General features: G+C 46.8%; 1 protein-coding gene across 1 annotated transcript in view; it reads left to right on the top strand.

The window, feature by feature from the left end:
* Positions 1–516: 516 nt before the first annotated feature.
* LOC139703337 (protein WWC3-like) overlaps positions 517–19,402 on the top strand; it is a 136,076-nt gene continuing 117,190 nt past the window's right edge. Inside the window, exon 1 of the mRNA XM_071606659.1 lies at positions 517–740. Coding sequence (XP_071462760.1) covers positions 517–740 — 224 coding nt within the window. The remainder of the gene's footprint in view (positions 741–19,402) is intronic.

The raw sequence follows: 19,402 nt of genomic DNA, 5'->3' as shown, positions 1-19,402 counted from the left end.
GGAGGAGATACAGGAGGAGATGGAGGAGGAGATGAAGGAGGAGATGGAGGAGGAAATGCAGGAGGAGACGCAGGAGGGGATGCAGGAGGAGATGGAGGAGGAGATGGAGGAAGAGTTGGAGGAGGAGATGGAGGACAAGATTGAGGAGGAGATGGAGAAAGAGATGCAGGAGGAGAAGGAGGAGGAGATGCAGGAGGAGATGGAGGAAAAGATGGAGGAGGAGATGCAATAGGAGATGCAGGAGGAGATGGAGGAGGTGCAGGAGGAGATGCAGAAAGAAATGCAGGAGGAGATGGAGGAGGAGATGCACAAGGAGAAGGAGGAGGAGATAGAGGAGGAGAAGGAGGAGATGGAGGAGGAGAAGGAGGATAAGGAGGAGATGGAGGAAGAGAAGGAGGAGGAGATGGGGAGGAGATGCAGGAGGAGATGGAGGAGGAGATAGAGGAGGAGATGCAGGAGGAGGAGGAGGAGATGGAGGAGGAGATAGAGGAGGAGATGCAGGAGGAGGAGGAGTAGATGGAGGAGGAGATACAGGAATATATGCAGGAGGAGAAGGAGGAGGAGATGGAGGAAGAGATGCAGGAGGAGAAGGAGGGGGAGATAGAGGAGGAGATGCAGGAGAAGGAGGAGGAGATGGAGGAGGAGATGGAGGAAGAGATGGACAAAAAGATGGAGGAGGAGATGGAGGAAAAGGAGGAGATGGAGGAGGAGATGGAGGAGGAGATGGAAGCAGAGAAAAAGTATTAGGAGATGATAGAGGAGGAGATAGAGAAGAATATGAGGAAAGACTGAATCATATTTGTAGATCCAAGGAATAAACAAAATTAAATTAAATTAAGGAGGGGACCCAGGATCAGCCTAAGAACAGAATAGATATAGCTGAAAAGAGAATCGGTGAACTTGAGTGCTGCTAAAGTATCCAGGATGCATCATGGAAGGAAAAAAAAAAAAGAAAAGAAAATATCGACAATAAAGAAACAAGTGTTTTAAATAATAAAAAGAGAAGAAGAATCCCTAATTTGTGCCTAATTTGAGTACATGCATATGAAGATAATGGACATGATTACTTGGGCCGGGGATCAGTGATAGGGAAGGTGCCTAGCGAGGGCAAGACACTGGGTTCCATTCCCTTCAAAGAAAAGAGACAGAGAGCAATTATGGGTCATTGATATATGCATTTATTTGGCTCATGGCTTCAGAGTTCCAGTCCATGGTGGCCGACTCCATGGCTCTGGCCCAAGGGGAGCAGAACAAAATGGCGGCAGGGCCTGGAGGAGGAGAGCAGCTCAGGACAGGGCACCAGGGAGCAGAGAGAGCTGTGCTCACCAGGGACAGGACAGAGACCCCAAAGGCACAGCCCAGGGACCCCCTCCTCCAGCCACACCCCACCTGTGGATTAATATGGGGACATAAAACGTCTATTCTATATCCTAATTTGTCCATGTATGTATCTCTATGTTTCTGTGAATTAAACAAATTCACCATAGTCATAGGAAAGACAATGAAGTCTGATCAAATATGCCCAGAAAGTAAACTTCAACATACAATGACAGCCTTAGAAATATTTTAACAAATGGACAGGTCCGGGGGAGCATGCTGTCCTCCCAGCAGCTCAGGAGGCTGAGGCAGGAGGATTGCGAGTTAGAGGCTGGCCTCAGAAATGTAGGGAGGCTCTAAGTAATTGAGGGAGATGCTGTCTCTAAAGAAAATCTAATAACGGCTGGGGATGTGGCTCTGTGGTTAAGCACCCCTGGGTTCAATCCCTGATACAAGTGATAATAATAATAATGAAATTAATAATAATGATAAAAACATGAAGAATTTTTTCTAATCTGATAAACATATTCTCTAATAAAACTGGGGATTATTTCATTGTGTAAATGATAGAGACACTGATTAAACTCAGAAATAAGAAGAGAAATCCATAAATCTCCGTGTCTGACATTTACTGTGGACCTTTGCAATTGCAAAATGATCAGAAAAAAATAAACATACCCTAAGGTGGAAAAAAGAAAGATTCAAGGTGTTTGTGCTCACAGTGTCTGTGTATAAAGGAAATTACAGAGAATATAAGACCATTGGTTGCAAAATCAATGCTAAACAAAAAAAAAAAATGGCATTTTACGTTTTTCCATTAAGAGGAAGTGAACATTTCAAAGCAGAATCATGGTGATGAATTTCCCAATTCCATTTCCCCCAAATTAATTAAATGAGATCGATGGACTCTCTCTTCAGAACATTGTAAAAGATCACAGAGAAAAAGGTCGAGACTCACACACGTGGTAGGTTGTGAATATTCATGAATCCGTCTACTTAGTCCTGAAGGATGTCCCAGGAGCTTACGTTGGACAAGAGGTCCTTTATGTTTCCGAATTAAACTTAGATGGCTGATTTTCAGAGGAGGAATAGGAAATTCACACCCAAATCTAAGCGTCAAAATTAGCCGAGTCATTCTTGGGAAGGAATAGAGAAAAGGTTGGCGATACCACAGGTTGTGGATTTTCACCAAATTTATATGAACAAAATAACATAAGAACAAAGAGAACTTCAGGGACATGAGGTGACTATTTTTTTTTCAATCAATGACAGTAAGAGACAGGTGTAGTAGAGCCTGCCTGTAAGACCAGAGACTCAGGAGGCTGAGGCAGGAGGATCCCAAGGTTGAGGCCAGCCTCAGTAACTTAGTGAATCCCTGAGCAACTTAGGGAGAAATCGTCTGGGGAAAAAAATATTATATAGATATAAATGATGTGACTCAGTGGTAAAGTGTGATTGGGTTCAATCCTCAGTTAAAAAAAATGAAAAAAAAAGAAAGATTAAAAAAGATAATGTGATATTGTAATATTCAATTATCTACCAGGAAAAATAGTTCTATTACTCATATGGAATAAAAACAAAATCAATTCCATGTTATTTTTTAATATCAAAGAAAAAATGATAAGAGATTTCACCAAACCACTCCCAGAATGACCAATAGCCATGTGGAAACGTGTCCTCTCCCCATCAGCAAGTTAGGCAGACGGTCGGTTTTCACTCATGCTTACGGGTTCGGAAACCGAAAATAAAAATCAGACACTAGTAAACGTTGTTCAAGATCTCACACTGCTGGGAGAAAATATTAAAAATATAATATAAAATATTATGTCACTCTAAAACTCAAGCTGGGCACGGTGTTCGTGCACACGAGCCACATGCAATACACAGAGTTATTTTTAAGGACATGTTTGAATATCACAGGGCTCACGGGGGGTGTGGAATTTCTGTTGTGCTTGCTCCCTTAGAATACTGACGGGGGAAACATACACTGCAGGAAAAAATATGTGGCCGCTTAGGAGAGAGACTCCGAGTGGGTAAGAGATGGGGGTATGCTCCTTAGAGAAGCCCATTGCTCCCTGCAAAAATAACCAGCTGTCAATCAATGAATGTGGAGTTCATGAAGATTATGACGCACAAACGCAGAGATGCAGAAGCAGAATCAGCCGTATCCGGAGCTCAGGGGAGTGGACATGTCCATGGTTGCTTGCCCGCATCCATTTGACCATTTCTTCCTTTATTCATTTTTTTAGTCATTTCCAGCAATGTCAGGATTTGGATGTTAGATGTCCCCCCAGAGTTCCTGGGTGAATGCAGGAGTGTTCAAAGGTGAGATGATTGGGTTGTGCCAGTTGTGCCCCAATTGGTCGTGGTTTGAATGGACTCACTGGGTGGTCACTGTAGGAAGGTGGGGTGAGGCTGGAGGAGGGGGTCCCTGGGCTGTGCCTTTGGGGTCTCTGTCCTGTCCCTGGTGAGCAGAGCTCTCTCTGCTCCCTGGTGCCCTGTCCTGAGCTGCTCTCCTCCTCCAGGCCCTGCCGCCATCTTGTTCTGCTCCCCTTGGGCCAGAGCCATGGAGTCGGCCAACCACGGGCTGAACCCTGGACGCCAGGATCCGAAGACAGACTTCATCTTACTTTCACTGAACTGTCCTGTCCCCAAGAGACTCTATCTCACTCCATGTAGTGGACGGAGCCGGGACAGGAAAGGAGACATGGAACAGACTCCTATAAGTTGGGTATTAACCATAAGAGGGCTCCGGGGAGAGAGGGGGAGTCTCTCAGGCAAAGGATCAGTCACTTGGTGAATCTCAGCATCAGACCAAACCCCAAAGCAGAGTAAGTTGGACACAATAGCAACTGGGTGACTTCTCTTGGGGCCAAATCCTTCTGCGACCTCATGGTATTTAAAGTGGGACTTTATAAGAAGTAAAGCGTCCTCCAACGATTTTCAAAACATGCAAAGATTAAATAAAACCTGTCTGAAATCACAAAGAGAACTGGAAATATCCATGTTGGGATTTAGGGTTGTTATTTTTTGGGGGGTCGGAAGAGGTATGTGTTACTGCTAGGGATTGAACCCTCCACTATGCTAGGCACAACTCCACCACTGACCTACACCCCTCATCCTTTTCATTTTCAAAATGTTAAGACACCTTCTTGCTAAGTTGCTGAGGCTGGCCTCCAATGTAAGATCCTCCTGCCTCAGTCTCTTGAGTCACTGGGGGTGCAGGAGTGCACCACCACACCCGGATCTTGGTTGTGATTTGTTCTAAGTTGTGACTTCAACATAGTAAAAGTGATTTCAAATGCTCTTCCCTCTGCTCCACCTCAAAGATGCTTCCCAACCCACATGAAGGGAGTCAGCACCGCCATCTTTGAAATGGTTCTTCTCAAACTCAATAGCAGTGTCACTAGGAGGTGGATGGTTTCTGTTTTGGAAGGGCTGGTCAGCCCACGGGGGGCATGTTGAGGGACATCTTTGGCCTCCACCAACTGGTACCAGGAACATCCTCAGCCTTCAGTTGGCACAGCCAATAATAACTCCAGGCAGAGCCCAATGTCCTTGGGGGAAGGACGGGGACAAACGTACCAGTTGGGAGCTCATGGCGAAGGCGAACCATTTTACAACTGAAAACCACAACATTGGACATGGAACTCAGTTCTCCAACATCATCATCAGGAGCTTTAGGAACCTGATCATTTTTTTGAGATGGCGTCAGTCCTACAAATTGGAAGATGTCGCACACCTACAACAACTGGTACAAGGATCACGGTCCATCTCCAGTTGTGACAATCACTATCTCCAGACAGAGCTAAGGGACTCTAGGGGCGCACAATTGCTTGATGCTGAAATCCAGAGTAATAAACGATAAAGACAAAGCCAGTCGGCCATGCAAGACCTGCTGAGGGACCCCGGGGACAGGCATCTAGGTCCACCAGGGGCAGCGAACAAAATGGCGGACTCCTGTTCTTGGACATTCATAGCAGTTGGAGAAGGGATCACGAGGGCTGTTGACCCCGTGGAAAGAGACTCCAACCTCCTGGTCAAGCCTTGCAGATGGTGGTGACCTCGACGCTTAATGGTATGCAGTAGGCAGAACATAATGCAGAAATGAGGTAGAGGGTACCATGTTGGCTCTTGGCTCAATCCTTGTGGGTTTAATAGACTCACCCTTTCCCAGTTCCTTGATGATGAACAAGTATTTTTAGGTTTATTTACTACCCACTGATATGAATCCATTAAACCAAGATTGGCCAAACCCCCCCAAATGATTTTATTTGATACGGGTGGCGCCCAATATTTTGGATAATTTGAGTACTTTGTGGGGTACGTTCGATATCAGTCCTATTTGAACGTTTATCACGGTCCCTCCATGAATATTCCTTTGAATAATCCTTCTGCATGGATCTGGAGTTTTAGGTGACTTTCCGCCACTGTCACTTGGTTAGGTGACGCAATCCTGGGATTAACCCATTGAATCTGATGGCCCTGAAATGCACTTTTGGTGCATTCCTTGTTTGTAGGTAGAGACCTACATGGTCCCCTCAGATGTCATGTGTCGAAGGCTTGGTCCTCAACACCACAAAGTTCACAGGCAATTGGGAAGCGGCTGGATCCTGAGGGCTCTGACCTCCAAGTGGATTAATCCACTGATGGGTTCAGAGTTTGGATGGACTCTTGGGAGGTGGTGGAAATCGTACGAGGTGGAGGAAGTAGCTCACGGAGGTCCTGCCCTGCAGGAGTGTCGATGACCCCCTGTCCACTTGTCTTTATCTCTCTCTGCGTCCTGGGTGCTATGGGGTGAGCCACTTGTCTCCACCTCACCCTTCCGCCATTTTGTTCCAGGCTCAATGCAATGGAGCCAGCCAACCATGGACCGGAATCTCGGAAACTGTGACCCAAACTCAAGAGGTTGTCCTCCAAGGTGTTGGTGTCAGGTCCCTTGTTCCCCAATCGGGAGGCTTCCTTCTGTCCTGAGCAACTGGACAAGTCTGACCTGAGTTAGGAAAAAACTGACCAAGACTCAATCAGATTTTAGCAGCTACAGGAGGCCAGGCTGGAGTGACTGTGGGGACGTCAACTTCCAAAATGACCTCAGGCGTACCCTGATGTCCGTGGAGGGGACAAACTGTAGGGGTCCCAACCCTGAGCTTCCAAAGCAGCTCTCTGTGTGACGTCCGTTAGATTCAGTGTCCAAGAAGCCGTGTCTGGGCCCCTGCAGATCCACCCGGATGGAGCTAGCTATGATGTGAACTCAGCAAGTGCATACTAAGTGCACAAGCGACTTTCTTCAAGGTAAAGGGGTCACTATCTGAAGTTTGCTTTTTCTTAGCATCTGTCCCATGAGGAGGTATCTAAGTGCATCCTGTGCCCAGGAAAGCCAGGGAGGAGATGCCCCCGAGGGTCCCAGTCCTTGCAAAGATTCCTTCCCAGGCGGACGCGGCTCAGCCCAACCAGCGGCGAGATTCAGAGAAGATCAACATGAAGCCGGGGCTCATGGGCTCCCATCGCTCACAGACCTGCAGGTCTCGAGTCTCTGTTAGGTGAAACAGGCAAGTAGGGGAGGTCACAGATGATCACATCGATGGCACCAAGGACCGACACTTGGGGACCTACCTGCTCATTTGAAGAACAACAGTCCAAACCCATTTTTAAACATGAAAAAATGGGGACAGGATCCTGGAAGAAATTTCCAATGATGACAAGTGATGTTCTTTGTATTTTCAAATTTATTTTTGCAGCTGAAGGTCTATTACTGAGGTCCACCCACAGGGGAATCAGGGGTCCAACCCAGAGGTGCTCTACCACTGAGCTACGTCACCAGCCCTTTTTATATTAAATATTGACACAGAGTCCTGCTATGTTGCTTAGGGTCTCACTAAGTTGCTGAGGCTGTCCTCCAATTTGTGATCCTCTGGCCTCAGCCTCCCAAATAACTGGGGACCACCAGGCTGAGCTACTTAAATAGATATCATGTTTATGACATAGGCATGGAAGGGAACAGTGTGATGAGATTCTGTGTGCCTATTCTTAGTCTAACTTATTGCCCTTAGAGAAATCAGTAACACCTGAAGCTCTTCTAATGTTGGCTGCAACTATCGATGATAGATCAACAAAAGAGCCAGTGTGAGTGATGGTTCAATATCTATGTGTCTGTGTTGGTGAGTTTTCCGTTGCTGTAGCAAATTGCTGCATGAAACTAACTTATAGAGCAAAAAAAGGTTCGTTTTGTTTCCCAGTTCCATTTCATAATCATGTACCATTCTTGCTTTTGAACCTGTGTGGAGGGAGGACATCACAGTGGAGAGTGTGTCACAAAGTAAAATGGCTCATGCTGTCACCAGGAAGAGAGAGAGAGAGAGAAAGGGAAACAGGAAGAGGCTGGGATCCCATATCCCTTCCTAGGCCACGCCCCCAATCGCCTAAGACCTCCCAGTAGGCTCCACCTCTTAAAGGTGCCACTACGTACAAATAGCATCACCCTTGGGGCTATGTGTTTTAACACATGGGCCATTGGGGGACATTCAACATTAAAAACAAAAACAAAAAAACTGTCACAGTGTATATGTTACAAATAGAATATGCAACATGAACTGCTGCATCTTTATTTAAAATATATATATGCGTATGTATACACACACATAAGAAGGATCAGAAAGTTTATGCATGAATTAAATGCAGGCTTACAAATTTGGAGAATTACGCATATCTATTACATATCCTTGCTACACAAGTGTGTATATATGAAAATTTATACCTATATATAAATGTGTGTGTGTGTGTGTGATTTTTTTTCTATAAAGAGATGGAATATTCATAGGTTATCGGCAGGGAAAAGACTTCTAAGGCATAAAAGCAAATTGCGCAAAACATGGTCACCAATGAAAACAGGTGGTGCATGTCATATATCACCACCATATTACTGTTTATATAATATATATATACATATTATATTAATGGATAAATATATTCAGAGGAAACATGAATCCATAAAACCTACAAGAAAACTTTCTGTGGTGCCCTTCAACAGATGAATGGATAAAGAAAACGTGGTGTATATACATAATGGAATATTACTCAGCCTTCAAGAAGAATGAAATGATGGCATTTGCAGGTCAATGAATGGAGCTGGAGAACATCATGCTGAGTGAAATAAGCCAATCCCCCCAAAAAATGGTTGGATGTTTTCTCTGATCTGCGGGTGCTAATTCACAATCAAGCGGGGGGGTTAGCTAGGGAAGAACAGAGGTGCTTTGGATCAGGCAGAGGGGAGTGAAGAAGGGAGGGGTATGGGGTAGGGAGGACAGGAGATTGAATGGGACATTGTGACCCTGTGTGCACATATGACCACAGGACCAGGGTGACTCTGTACCATGTGCAATCAGAAGGAGGAGAAGTGACACTCCATCTATGCAGGACGTGTCCAAGTGCCGTCTAGTGTCCTGTGTCACTAATCAGAACAAATATTTAAAAATGCAACATACACAACATAATTTTCCCCGTTCTGCAGCTGACCAAATATCCCCTCCCCAATCCTCCTGAAATGCACCAATGTCTCCCTTTTCCCAAGAGGACATCCCTGCAGGGGACAGTTCCTCAGTTTCTCCTGGGGGCCGTCTCCCACGCTGTGTGTACACTGCTGAGATGAGAACTTGGTCTGTGTGTCCAGGAGACCACGGAAGGGCAGGGGCAGGGGCGGGTGACCTCAGACTGGACTGTCATGTACCAGGCCCTTGGACTCCTGGGGAGCAGACAGGTATTAGAGGTGTAGACCAATAGTGGATTAATCCACTTGGATGGACTCCCTGGGTGGTGACTGCAGCAGGTGGGGTGTGGCTGGAGGAGGGGGTCCCTGGGCTGTGCCTTTGGGGTCTCTGTCCTGTCCCTGGTGAGCAGGGCTCTCTCTGCTCCCTGGTGCCCTGTCCTGAGCTGCTCTCCTCCTCCAGGCCCTGCCGCCATCTTGTTCTGCTCCCCTTGGGCCAGAGCCATGGATGACTGAACCAGCAGCACTTGGCCACTGGGCCCCATCCCAGCCCTATTCTGTATTTTATTTAGGGTCTTGCTGAGTTGCGGAGGGCCTCGCTAATCCACTGGGTTGCAATCACCTCTCCAACCATGACCACTCAGATCCTCTCTGGGAGCCTACCGGACCTCTCTGAGCCTCGTCTGGTTTTGCAAAGCAAATAAACATCACAGCACATTCCCAGCATCTTGATTTTGCAGTCTGCATGGGACCCTGCAGGCACATAAATAAATATAGAAAATAAAGATATTGTGTCCATGCACAAAGAGGGTAGGGGGTCTGGGGGTGTAAGTAAGTGCTGAAGCAGACCTGGGCTCAGTACCTGGGTCCCCAGGAGGGGTGTGGGATAAAGAAAACGTGGTACCTATACACAGTGGAATATTACTCAGCCTTCAAGAAGAATGAAATGATGGCATTTGCAGGTAAATGGATGGAGCTGGAGAACATCATGCTGAGTGAAATAAGCCAATCCCTCCGTCAATCAATCAAACAAACCGTCCATAAATAAATCGTAACAAGTTGCTGTCGAAATAAGATCTCGAATAAGATTCTGACGAAGAGGGATTTTGTCTTTGTTGTTAGTTTAACCTTCTTGCATGAATTTGCATGTTCCTCTAAAGAAATCTTGAGAAACATATTCTCTTGCAACAATGTCAATCACCGTGCATTACTTAGCAAACCAGACTGATAAAATGTGTATATATATATATATATATTTTTTTTATATAGTTTTGAAAATTTTCTTCTCCTCCATTTCCTTCTGAGATATTTCTAAGAAGACAAGATTCAGCCAATCTGCATCCTGGAGATTATTTTTTTACTCTCTGGGAAATCTCACCTCCAAGGCGGAAGATGCAGTTTGATTGACAGGAGGGTTTGGTGGCTTGGACATCGTCAGCCCTTCACCTCTCTGCACAGACCTGGAGGGTGAACCTGGCGGGAGAGTCCTGTCTGAAGGGCTCGCGTGCAGCCCGGGCCGTCGCAGGACCTTTATCCAACACTCAGTGTTGACTCGAATAATGTTTGAATATGGCAGGGAAGGTGTTTGAGCTGAGCAGACCTCCTGCCACGGTCCGCCCTCGATTCATCTCTGAAGTCCCCTGCAGAATGAATCCATTTCCTTGCAATTGACAACACTTATTCTAGAGCAAGATTCAATTAAAATTTGCTTTTTGGCCCCAGAAAGATCTATGCACAGCATCCCCTCTCATGGTTAATATCAGTCCAGTGGGAATATGAGATTCCTTAACCTAAATGTACAGACAAAGGCATCTCTGAAAATCTCCTTTTATTCTGGGCACAGTGGTGCACACCTGTGATCCAGTGGCTCGGGAGGCTGAGGCAGGAGGATGGTGAGGTCAAAGCCAGCCTCCGCCAAAGAGAGGCCCTAAGCAACTCAAGGAGACCCTGTCTCTAAATAAAATGCAAAATAGGGCTGGGGATGGGGCTCAGGGGTCGAGGGTCCCCGGATTCAATCCCCAGTACCAAAAAAAAAAAAAAAAAAAAGTTGCTTATATAGAAGTGACTCATCTGGATATGGAGGTCAAGGTCAAGTCCTGCTAAAGGTCCTGTTTGGCTCTGAAATGTCCTAGCAAGTCCCATATGTCAAAGCCTTGTCCCCAGCCTGCAGAGGTGGGGGGACTTTGGCAGGTGGAGCGTAGAGGGAGGAAGTTAGGATGTTGGGGGCGTGGCCTTCAGGGGGATGGTGAGACGCCCCTCCCCTTTCCTCTCTGTCAGTCTTATGTCCCTGCATTGGAATGAAAGACCTTCTCCTCCAAACTCCACGCTGACCATCATGTGCTGCTTGTCCACAGGCCCATAACCAAGGAGGCTCCTGGATGCTGCAGGAAAACCTCCGATACAGAAAGCCAAATAACAAAATAACCTTTTGTCTCTATACATTGATTCTGTCAGGTATTTGTTACAGTATCGGAAAGTCGACCAATACAAAGTGGGAAGGCAAACTGGGCACCCGTTAAGCTTACTTTCCAGGGACAACTATAGAAAAAGAAATTTGACGTAGGACGTGGTGGCGCTTGACTGTGATCTCAGTTTGCTGTTCCACCTGCACTCACCTGGAATCTATTAAATAATCAGAGGAGATTGGAGATGAACATTGTGGAACCCACTGTCTCGGGCACCAGAACGTAAATAGGAACCCACGTTCCTGACAAATAAATATAATTTTCCTCGGTATGTCCACGTTCTCCCACAAATACATTTGCGTATGCAAGTGAATTCTTTTTAGAGAAATTGACGTAAAGCTAACCCCAAAATGCACTAGAAAGTCTCTTTCAGGCACAAATAGAGAGCTGTATTCTAAACACCTCTTGGACCCTTGGAATTAGCACATAGTAGGGAAATTCATGGTTTTCGTCTTTCAACACTCGACCTAAAGTGATGGGGTAGATTTTCTTTTCTTTTTGGCTCAGCAAGGATGAGGTTTTAGAAATTAAAACCTCTGCACCACAAGATTGTAGTTTCTGCACATGCAATCCAGTCTCGCTCCATTTTCTATGGTTCCAAGACTGGCCACCTGAGGTCCCAGATTTCTCGGCTTGATCCTTTTCTGTGCCCATTTTAATGTCCCTCAGGGTTTGTAGCTCAGGTGCTGCTATGGGTGTAGCTCATGGCAGAGCAATTAGCTAACATGCAAGAGGTCCTGGGTTCAATCCTCAACTACACACGTACACAGAGAGAGAGGCACAGAGAGAGACAGGCAAGAATGTAGCCGAGGTCCAAGGTGAAGTATGAGCCTGAAGTTAGCTGTTGCAAGACTTCAACTGAAAATCATTATTTTTGCATTACGCACGGGTGCACAACTGTCATCCCAGCGACTCGGGAGGCTGAGGCAAGAGGATCGCAAGTTGGAGGCCAGCCTCAGCCACTTAGTGCAGCCCTGAGGAACTTTTTAAAATTTAAAAAATTTTAAAGGGCTGGGGTTGAGGCTCTGTGGTTAAGCAATCAGGGCTTAGTCCTGAGAATAAGTTCAACAAACAGACAGAAAAGATTTTTTTTGCAGGTCTGAGAGGACATTTATGTGTTCAACTAAGAATAACAATAGTTTTTTTGTTGTTGTTATTTTTTAGTTTGGGGGGACAGATCTAAAGTGCCAGCATTACCACTTTTGAGATCTAGGGACACCAAATTCAGTAAAATAAAGATTCCTGAGACACCAGAAGTAGATATTGTGACAGGAGGTTGAATAACAGAGACAGCTACTAAGTGATTACCAGGAGGGTAGTATACACCTTGTGGATACTCTGCACAGAGAATGATTGACATAGCGTGAGATCTGACCCCACAATGTAGAACAGCACAGAATTTCACACTTGCAGTGGTGCTGGACCCCTGAGCCCCGTCCCCAGCCCTATTTTCTATTTTATTTAGAGACAGGGTCTCACCAAGTTGCTTAGCACCTTGCTAAGTCAGAAGTGAAAGACCCGGTTCACCTGCTCATTGTACATTTAATGTCTTTTCTAAACGGCCTCACGGTTTTCTAAAATGACTGGAGCATATCCTCTTCCTAGCAGCAGTGAGCAATAGTTCCAAAGTCTCCACAAAGTCTTCAGCAAAACTTCTTATTTTAGGTTTTCTTAATCCAAGGACCATCCTAATGGGTTGGATGGCAAGGATGCTCGGACGATATTTCTCATGAGTTAGTGAGAAGGTGAAGAGTTGAGAATTGGAGTGTCCTGGTCCAGGCTCCCAACACCCAGCGTCAACCCGTCTCCATCCTAATTCAACCATTGATTTTCATGAGATCCCCACCTCTCACCTCTCTTTTCCTTTTTCCTCTCTAGCCTCCACATGGGAGAGACAACCTGCAATCCTTGGTCTTCTGAATATGGCTCATTTCCCTTAACAGAATGTCCTCAAGTCGCACTCATTTTCCTGCAAATGCCATCACCTCCTCCTTCTTCATGGCTGCGTAATACTCCCCTGTCTATACCCAAACACGACGCTTCCTCCATTCCTTCATGTGCAGATAACCCGGGCTGGTTCCATTGTTTGGCTTGGTGGATTTGTGCTTCTCCATGCATCCCGTCATCCTGGCTATGACTGGCGGCTGGCAGGAACATCACGGACGACTTCGTCCGACATCCATTTAGTGATGACTCACTCGGAGTTGCTATCATCTCTCTCTCTTCCCCCAAAGAAAATACCGGACGCTTTCCAAATGTGCACTTCCCATGAGACGCATCAGGATAGGACTGTCAAAAGCGAACGTTGCTCCTTGGAGACCAGGGATGACATTTCTCCAGGTTGACGGAGTCGGAGACTCTCCAATTGCAAACTGGAGATGTGCTCGATGGGGATCCCAGGTTCCATTTGCCCGGCTCTTTCTGCAGCGTATCTGATCTGCTCCTCTCGGAGCTGACAGTGCTTAACAATCGGTAAATATGGATCCTCCTGCAAGGACTATTTCCCCTGGTCTGAAATCTCTCGGAATAGAGTAGCTTCCCCAGATAAGACTATAACAGGAAAAAAGAAAAAAAAAAAGGTGGCTACTGAATGCACTTCGGCTCTCGGAAACTGCTGGCAGAATCACGCACAAACCCTTTGTATTGAAACCACCAATGATTTTGCCAAATTGTGGTAAATGAGAGCCAGGATTTGGGCCAAAAAGAAGATGAGTCTATTTTCATTGAAGTGAATGCTTTCCAACAGACCATATCCCAAATGCAAGAAAATGATGTCTACTTCTAAAGTAGGATTCAATTTAATTCTTCTAGCACATTAGACAAAAAAAAAAAAGATTATAGAATCTCTTTATAATGGATTCATATTGTCGCTCATCTAATTACCTGCCGTTCAACCCAAAAGATGAAGCCAAGCAGAGGAAAAATGACGTCAGTCCTGCCGATCAACAGACAAAGGTCTTTGGGGCTGGTTTTATTTTTATTTGGGGTGCAAGAGATGGAAGCCCGGGGTGCGTAACCACGGAGCCACCAACTCCATCCAGTTTTACCTTTTATTTTGAGACAGGGTCTCGGTAAGGTGCTCACGGCCTCGCTACGTTGCTGAGGCCGGCCTCCAACTTGTGATCCTCCTGCCTCAGCCTCCCGAGTCCTGGGGTTACAGGTGTGAGCCACCGTACCCAGCCATCCAAGGGTAGAGAGCTTTGTCCCCACTGCGATTCATGAAGCCTGTGTGCAATGCAGCCGTTCATGTTGCTGAAGCGAAGCCACGAGATTTGTGACCAAGTGGAGAAAAGCCTTCTACTTTCTTTCTTTTTTTTAATTTAATTGATTGACAATTTGTCACTTGAATAGCAAATGCACAGGTTTTAAGGTTCAGGAAATGAACTTGTGAATCCTGTCGGGCTGCATGGCTTCAGAGCAAAGAGGATGTAACGAGAGAGAGGAGAGTCGTGGAGGGTGGTTCTGTCCCTAAGGGAGCGTGGCGTGCTAAGCAGACAGACGGACGGCATCCCGGAGACAGCTGGGGTCCACATTCAGGGAGTGCCCACCTGGGACCCCCAAATGCACACTGCCGCCCAGGACCAGGGGACAAGGTGGGGTGCAATGGTTTGCATAGCGTCCTCCATAAACCCAGGTTCACCTCCATCCTGGGGAAGTGAAGATCTTTGGAAACAGGATCCTTGCAAATGTCACGAGTTCGAGCTCTCGGGGAGAAATCGTCCTGGACCTCGGGTGAGCTCTGAAGCCGATCCACGGTGCCCTTTGAGAGGAAGAAATCACCCAGACGTGACAGAAGTAGGTGGATGCAGAAGGTGGAGCCAAAGATTGAAGCCCCCGGATGCTGCTTTGAGATCTCCGGGTCGCTCACGACACCTGTCAATCACTTGCAGACCCAGCGCTGAGCTCTTGCAAAAATCACCGAGCCTCGTAATTTATCACCAAGTATTTAAACGACCCACGAGAAGAGCCCCCCGAGGGACACCGCAGAGACCCACGGTTAGGCTTTTAGCCACCACCGATATCGGACGACGGGGAATGTCATCCCCCGGATGGGGACATGGGTGTGAATTGGTGTTTCCATGAACGTGGATCCTCCAGTATCTGAGAAAAAGGAGAGATCTAAGGCGCAGAAATGAACAAGGTCTGCGCAAAACGAGGAATTTACAGATTTCGAGGATCAGGAGGTGGCTCAAGTGGACATTGCCAAAAGAGAAGAAGATCAATGTATTTGATTCCCTGCTATTGAGCTGGGTTTCTGCAATCTGGACCCAAAACATGGCGGTCGGTCATCATCCAGAAAAATCTTTATTATCTGTTAGACACTCATGAGACAAGGGCACATGGGACCTGGGACCCCAGGACCTTGGAACGTGGTGACATGCACTGAATGTCAGCCATGAAGAGCTGGCAGCGTCTGGACCCAGGGAGCTGATACCCTAGAAGCATCTCCAATTTGTTACTTTGCTGATCTCAGCTCCCGCCATGCTGCGCCCAAATATCCAAGTGGTTCTTGGAGGACTGTCCAGCAGACGGGGTCACGCTGTCAATCATGACTCAAGACGTGCACTTGCGACCTGGGCTTCCTTTCCAAGGTAAAGGTCCCACGTTCCCCCTCAATTCCCGACCCCCTGGGGACGTGCGTGATCGCCCAGGTCCACGTGGATCCCTCAGGACAAGCGCCCAACCCAAGACCCTTAATTGGATCATTACCTCAAAGACCCTTCTGCAGCTGTGCCTCGTGTCCCCAGAACCTGGGCACGAGGACGTTAACTTGTGCAGAGGGAGAGAGAGGGACTCTGTCAACGCGTGTCCACAGCCATTTAATCTCGGAGTCGTCCACGGACGGTCGTAAGCTGCACTTTCCTGGTTATTTCTCAAGTTCCCAAAGTCTGAAGAAGGAAGGGTTGGGGGGGTGCAGGTCGGGGACTCTACAGGATCACGGCCGTTGACTGAGGAACCGCATTCCTACAGGGTGTGATGTCACTCACCATGACCCCAGGGACCAGGGAGGCTGAGTCAGGGATCACAATTAAAACTGGTCTCAGCAACTTGGGGACACGCCATCTTGGAATAACACAGAAAGACCTGGGGAGTGGCTTGTGGGTAGAGAACCCAGGGATCAATGTACAGTCCCTCAAATTGATTGATTGATAGAGTTCATAGATGGAGAGAGAGAAGCATGAATGGATGGAAAGATGGATGGGTGCATGGAGGGGGGATGGAAGGATGGATGGATGGATGGATGGGTGTGTGGATAGATGTATGGATGGGTGGATGGATGGGTGGGTGGATGGATGGGTGGATGGATGGTGGGTGGATGGGTGGATGGGTGTATGGGTGGATGGATGGATGGGTGGATGGGTGGATGGATGGGTGGATGGGTGGATGGATGGATGGATGGGTGGATGGATGATGGATGGATGGGTGGATGGGTGGATGGATGGGTGGATGGGTGGATGGGTGGATGGATGGATGGATGGGTGGATGGATGGATGGATGGATGGGTGGGTGGATGGATGGGTGGATGGGTGGATGGATGGGTGGATGGGTGGGTTGATGGGTGGATGGATGGATGGAGGGGGGATGGAGGGATGGATGGGGGGATGGATGAGGGGATGAGTGGATGAATGGGTGGATGGGTGGGTTGATGGGTGGATTGGTGGATGGATGGATGGAGGGGGAATGGAGGGATGGATGGGGGGATGGATGGGTGGATGGATGGGTGGGTGGATGGGTGGATGGATGGATAGATAGATAGATAGATAGATAGATAGATAGATAGATAGATAGACTATGTTCATGGACAGATGGATGAATGGAGAGATGATGGATTGATGGGGTATGTGGAAGAATGGATGAATGGATGGATTGGTAAATGGTTAGAAGATTTGTTGGATGAATAAATGGGTGGATGGATGGATGGAGGGATGAATGCATGGATGGAAAGACAGATGGATGGACATGTATGGGGATGAATGCATGGGTAGATAGATGAATTGGTGGATGGATAGATGAGTGGATGGATGGATGGATGAATTGATAGATTGATTGATCAATTGATCAATAGATAGATATTGTTCAGGGATAGATGGATGAATGGGTAGATGTATGGACAGATGAATGGATAGATGGATAGAGGATGGGGTATGTGGAAGAATGAATGGATGGATGGATGGATTGGTAGATAGAAGAATTGGTGGATGAATAGATGGGTGGATGGATGGAGAGATCAATGGATGGATGGAAAGAAGGATGGATGTCTATGGGAATGGATGGATGGATGGATGGATGGATGGATGGATGGATGGATTGGTAGGTGGATAGATGAATTGGTGGATGGATGGATGCATAGATAGGTAGATAGATAGAGCTCATACATGGATGGATTGATGGATGGATGGATGGGTGGGTGGGTGGGGAGAAGGAAGGGATCTCACTCCATTGTTTAGACTGCACATACACAATGTTTACAGAAATGTCCTACGAGGGAGGCGATTCTCTCCAGTGACCCCGACTCCTGTGTGTGTGCTCTCTTGCACGTGGGCGTTCAACACGGATGATGCCATTGCACCTTAACGTGTCTCACAGGAGCCATTCCTAAACCTGCTCCTTCCATCGTCTATTCCTTTCCATCTCCCACCTGTTCATAGGATGGCCAGTCCTGACGTCCTCAGGTTACCTCGTTCTCTCACACCCACATCCATCCCTCAGAAAATCCCTTTGGATCTGATTTCAATGTTCTCCACAACAAGGTCTCTGGCCTCTTTTTCTTCCCCCAAACCCGTCACTCTTTGTACCAGGGATTGAACTCAGGGGCACTTGACCACGGAGTCCCATCCCCAGCCTTTTTTTTTTTTATATGTTTTATCAGAGACAGGGTCTGGCTGAGTTGCTTAGGGTCTTGATAAGTTGCTGAGGCTGGCCTTGAACTCAGATCCTCCTGTCTCAGCCTCCCAAGTTCCTGGGATTGCAGGCAGGTGCCGCACCCCCCCCCCCACCTTGTTCAATTTACAGGTGGATTATTTCATCTACCATCCAACGTGTGGCCCAGCTATAAAATCAATCTCTCTCTCTCTCTCTCTCTCTCTCTCTCTCTCTCTCTCTCTCTCTCTCTCTCTCTCTCTCTCTCGTACCCATCTGTTTAGACAGAGGAGAGCCTTAACCAGCAAATTAAAATAGAGACACTGAATAGGTGTTTTTGTCTGGATAAGTGTTTACGTGGCTAATGTTCCCAGGAATAGTTGCTCAACATCATTTTCCACTGGGGAAATTGCACATGATAATGAGAATATTATGCCCATTTACACTCAGTACAATGGTTGTGCTCAAAGAGAGAGAGAAGAAAACGTGGTTAGGAGGTAAAAGGACCCTCGTGCAAAATATTGCAGATGGATTGTAAAAGAATTTGAGAGGTCCACAAGTGACCCACCAACTTGATTCCAAGCACATAGGCAAGAGAAATTAAACATCATCCTACAGAAAAGTGTGTGCATGAATGTTTACATCATAATCACATCATGATACAGAAAAGGAGAAAAGGACCCAATGTGCAGCAGAAGATGATCAGAAAAGCAAAGGGTGGCTCATTCACACAATGGAATATTATACGGTCATCAAAAAGGACAATGTTCAGCATGCTGCCTGTTTTGCATCTATACGATGTATCTGTGCTACAACAGAGATGAACCCTGAGAACACGTAGAAAGAAAGAAACTGTGTGCTTCATTTAATGAAATGTTTGGAAAAGGCAATGAGATAGAGAGAGAGAGAGAGAGAGAGAGAGAGAGAGAGAGAGAGAGAGAGAGAGAGCAGGTAGTGGTTGCCTAAGTCTTAGGGCTGAGGAAAACAGATACACAATTTCCCTCCAGAGTGATAAAAATGTTAACTGTATACATGGTGTTAATAACCCACTGAATTGAATGCTGATATTCTTATACAGTGGGTAGAAGAAATCGTACATAATACACCCAGACACTAAAAGGCAGGAAGGAGCAGGTGGAAAGTCCCAGGGCTGTGTCCATGCTGAGTGTCACAAGAAGGTCAAGAGACACAGGGTGCACTAAAGGGCACGGCAGGTACACGGAGAGATGGAGGGGGGCTGAGGAGGGAGTCAGGGCCCCAAAGAGAACGGCTTTGATGA

The sequence above is a fragment of the Marmota flaviventris genome, chromosome X (genome assembly GCF_047511675.1).
Source record: "Marmota flaviventris isolate mMarFla1 chromosome X, mMarFla1.hap1, whole genome shotgun sequence".
Taxonomy (NCBI): Eukaryota; Metazoa; Chordata; class Mammalia; order Rodentia; family Sciuridae; genus Marmota; species Marmota flaviventris.
The sequence above is the reverse complement of the archived record's forward strand: the minus strand, read 5'-3'. Positions and strand labels throughout refer to the sequence as shown.